At 37.7% G+C, this 2,318-nt stretch overlaps 1 protein-coding gene across 2 annotated transcripts; it reads right to left on the reverse strand.

Annotated features, from left to right (window-relative positions):
- Nucleotides 1–278: 278 nt before the first annotated feature.
- On the reverse strand, nucleotides 279–1,947 carry LOC107265208. 2 transcript variants are annotated; one of them, XM_015734440.2, is made up of 3 exons: nucleotides 1,520–1,947; nucleotides 1,229–1,307; nucleotides 279–1,151 (listed from the first exon to the last, which is right to left on the reverse strand). In XM_015734440.2, the coding sequence occupies exons 1-3, from the start codon at nucleotides 1,563–1,565 to the stop codon at nucleotides 1,010–1,012; spliced, it is 267 nt and encodes an 88-aa protein (XP_015589926.1). In that variant the 5' UTR covers nucleotides 1,566–1,947; the 3' UTR covers nucleotides 279–1,009. The 2 variants fall into 2 exon arrangements, with proteins under 2 accessions (XP_015589926.1, XP_015589917.1); XM_015734431.2 differs by having other exon boundaries at nucleotides 279–1,307.
- Nucleotides 1,948–2,318: the final 371 nt, after the last annotated feature.

Here is a 2,318-nt window from a genome sequence, read left to right on the forward strand (position 1 = left end):
TTTACAAGAATTGACGCGCTTTCACCACGAAGTAGCCCCCGAGGAGGAAGAGCAGTTGCTCTTAGGGTGACTCGATCATATAGAGGAGGTTTACTCAGAACCCAGCACGGCCACGGTGATGCAGCGTGTTAACGGTAAAACATACTTTTTTTAAAAAAAAAAAAGATTACGTCTAATTTACGTTTTATTAAAAAAAAGTGGCAGGGCCATCGACAGCGCTGGACATACAGCTGATGGAGGAAGAAGAAGAAGAACAAGAGGGCGAAGAATGGCTTCACGATACGTGGGGTATGCGTTAAACAGCATCGGAAACAAAAGGAAAAAAAAACAATGCGATTTTCTTCATAATTTTTTTACAGATGAGATCATGTCAATAGCATCGGCCGGTAGCGGTCACAGTGGCTATGGCAATGGTGATGATGACCGCTCCACCATGTCCAGCACTTCTAACGAGCACTATCAATGTAATAATTATAAATTTACAGACACCGTTGAAAACTCATCTGTGTGAAAATAAAAACTCAATTTTTTTTGGAAAAAATCCACATTTAGATAATGAAAAAGCCGCAAGTTGAAACATGCAATTTGCTTCCTCCAAATTGTAGGTAGTGTACGAAGTCTCTATATGAGGAAGCATTTTCATTTTTCTTTAATCTTTGGCTTCCTCATATATGAATCTTCATTTACTACCGACGGTTCAGAGGAACCAAATTGCAAAATTTAAATCCTTGGCTTCCTCATATAGCGACTTCAAAAATTTAAAACCTGGAATATATGTAGAACCAGATCCGTTTTGCCGATCTCCGACGAATTTGATACATATCACGGCTGAATGATGGTTCTATACGTTTGGAAAGTTGGAGCTCAATCGATAAAAGTTGACGGGAGTTATATTGATAAATTTGATTTTTCGAAAAATTCAAAATATCATATAATCAAAACTTCTTGATGGATTCTGCCCAAATACAATACCAACCAACCTTGGATACAAATCTTAGTCAAGAACTATTCAGATGAGTATGACAAAATTTGCGATCGCTTGAGTGATAACGTTCTTTTTTGGGGAATTTGAGAAGGACATAACATTCGAGCCGCAGCTTGAATCATGACGAATATTGTAGTCAGTGAAGGTGTTATAGAGTTGCACGTGCCTGCAAATTTTGAGGGCTGTAGTTAAAACCGTTCTGGGGTTATACACGTTTGAATTTTGGGAGGCCATTACACTCACACACACACACATCCAGACATTTTCTTCAAATGTGTTTTGGCACACGCTTGGCACATTCTGAACATGGTGACATGAAGATCTCAAAAAAAAAATTTTCACCATCACACAGCTTCCCCTGTGAGGAAGCAAAATGAAAAAAAAAGTGCTTCAAAAATTATCGTCTCAGAGTTATGGTTTGGTTGTTATCGTTGTCCGAAGTTTGAAAAGTGCAGATGCAGAAATCTTAAAGGTCGTACCCTGCCTCGATCGCTTAAAACGCCGCGTTCGAATAACATCAAATTTGTAACTAACCTTTCAAATTTAGGTTGTGAAGGATCCACGAAATAAGATATTGCATGGAGATTAGTCTCTCGAAGATATTCTTTCCTACGTAATTGTAGACTTGTGGCGAGGCGTGAAATAGGAGGTTTATATTCCGATGGACATCTCATGTCTTCTTAATTAAAATTGTAGAAATTGTAGAATTAACTGCACTGTCTCGAAAACTATGATTCCCAATGAATGTGGACTTTAAAATATTGACGAAAAAGAATAGCATTTGCGTGAATGCATATATAATGCATATAACGTGTAACTTGTAATCTGATAGTGCATGTTTGCCATCATATCATCTAATCATATGAATTTCCGTGATGTAACCTATGCCATTTACTATGATCTTATCTCAGAGATCATTAATGTTTTAAATCACCTTTTTACGTAACTTGAAGTTTCGAACAACAAATTATTTTTAAAAATTCGTTAAAGATTTCCCCCACAGAAACGTGTCAAGGCGATCTTCAAGTTAGTAAAGACTTAAAAGAAATAGATACTGTTACAGGAAAATAATTTTAACCTTCCGCTCGACGTTACCGCTCGCCTAAACTCCTCAAGAGCTCACAGGGGCAAATTTACGAGCAGGGTATAGTTGTCGAAACAGAGTTTATGTTACATGTATTATTTATGCCTTATATTATATTGCCTGTATATTAATTTATTATACGTCCGTAATAATTGTCGAGCCAGTGGGCCTATTGTCTATTCATATAGCATATCGCGTGAGAGCGACAGAGGGACGACATACGGTCGACCCGATAGTTTAATGGGGGGG

This window comes from Cephus cinctus, unplaced genomic scaffold, assembly GCF_000341935.2.
Source record: "Cephus cinctus unplaced genomic scaffold, Ccin1 Ccin1_scaffold0017, whole genome shotgun sequence".
In the NCBI taxonomy this organism is placed as follows: Eukaryota; Metazoa; Arthropoda; class Insecta; order Hymenoptera; family Cephidae; genus Cephus; species Cephus cinctus.

Bases quoted from the DNA above. Each gene is read 5' to 3' on its own strand.
- LOC107265208 (XM_015734431.2), bottom strand. From the start codon at position 1,659: ATGAGATGTCCATCGGAATATAAACCTCCTATTTCACGCCTCGCCACA. The intron at 1,308-1,519 runs GTTAGTTACAAA...TTTTTTTTTGAG, and splicing joins TCACAACCTAAATTTGAAAG to ATCTTCATGTCACCATGTTC.